Raw genomic sequence first — 1,547 nt, 5'->3', positions numbered from 1 at the left:
CTTTCTATTTAAACAAAATAAAGATAAAGATGGGATTTATTTATTTACATGTAGTTTATACCAGGAAACCCAATTCACTTGTTTTATTTTTTTTATGATGTACAGTTCATTATCTTTACCTGTTGCATACCCAATTTGACAAGCCATAAGACATGATTCAAACATACCATACCTTTCTTTTTGGCATTTTGATTGAGAAATGCTCTTTGCCAATTTTTGGTAGTTTATAGACAAGAAAGCACCAGGTTTTGTATAGAGACCCAGCAAGTACTGAAACTAGGATTTTGAATAACAAATTACTATTTCATGTATGGTTTCTTCTGAGTATGGATAATAATGTCATTTTGTCCAAAACATCATGATTACTGTAAATACATCCAGGCCTAAAGAGAACATAGAAGCTAAGAAATTAGAATATTTTTCATTACTGCTGAGAGAAAAAGAAACATCTTGGAATTCTGCAAGGTTGACCAAGAAGTGAAGGGGTCATAAACTGTGTTATTTATAAGCCGTTTAGTTAGTTTTATTCTGGAATTTCTCTGGCTAGCTAGTGGAGATGATTGGTTTAGATATTATCTTTTGCTGCATCTTCCTTTAAATCTTATTGTCTCCAAGTTTTTTGCACTCATATGTTGACTTTGGATACATAGACAATTTCCATTCAAACTTAGTAAGGGTGCAGTGATTGTAGATATGTTTCATTTCATCTTTGATCATACATTATCTGTATGGAAACATCTTGAAACTATCAGCATTTGGTAACTTATTCCTTTTATTTGTTGCTTTTAAAATTGTATTTTCATATTTTTTATGTTGTTCATACCTATTGTTTTTTTAAAAGTTATATATTATAAAAAAAACAACTAAATTGGGCAATTACTTCAGTCTATCCTAAAGAGTATGTCAAAATTCTGTTTTGATTGCTTGGCTCCCCTTTTATAATTTAGTTAGAGTAAATCACTGCTCTCTCTTACATATTGTAATGATTCTTTTTCATTATAAATAATACATCATTACATATTGCTTTGGTTGTCACTGTTGTCGATATATGAATGGGTACTCTAGTTCAGTGGTCCTTTGGTTTTTAGTTTGTTAATATATAGAAAATGTAAAAATACAATATGTATGTAATAGTAGAGGTAGTATATTGTTAATCCATATTTTCTGTTTCATTGTTATATTGACCAAATATTAAGGTTTGGAAATATCGACTATGAAGCTTATAGTTACATCCTTTTTTTCCCAGAATATCCTTGGTGGTTCTCTCCAAAATCTTATCCCTGGATCGGAACGCCTCGTCAAGGCCAAGTCTGATGGATCCTTGGCATCCTCAGCCACTGCAGCCACAAATGATACTTCCTTCAACCGCATGAAGAGCCGCAGCCTGGAACCGCTAACTGGCCTGGCTATGTGGAGCTCTGAGGCTCAGATCATTGAGTTGATGAAGGGCGATAGGGGATTGGGCTTCTCTATCTTGGATTATCAGGTAGGCCTATTTTTTGTAAGTCCATGATTTAGTGTGATTTGTTGAGTATCTAATGAAATAG

The 1,547-nt window shown here is 33.0% G+C and overlaps 1 protein-coding gene across 1 annotated transcript in view; it reads left to right on the top strand.

Moving 5' to 3' along the window:
* LOC119589321 (patj homolog) overlaps positions 1-1,547 on the top strand; it is a 10,099-nt gene that overhangs the window by 7,945 nt on the left and 607 nt on the right. The window contains exon 5 of the mRNA XM_037937942.1: positions 1,247-1,486. Coding sequence (XP_037793870.1) covers positions 1,247-1,486 — 240 coding nt within the window. The remainder of the gene's footprint in view (positions 1-1,246; positions 1,487-1,547) is intronic.

The sequence above is a fragment of the Penaeus monodon genome, chromosome 25, assembly GCF_015228065.2.
Source record: "Penaeus monodon isolate SGIC_2016 chromosome 25, NSTDA_Pmon_1, whole genome shotgun sequence".
NCBI classification, from domain to species: domain Eukaryota; kingdom Metazoa; phylum Arthropoda; class Malacostraca; order Decapoda; family Penaeidae; genus Penaeus; species Penaeus monodon.
This window is presented reverse-complemented; position numbering and strand designations above follow the sequence as displayed.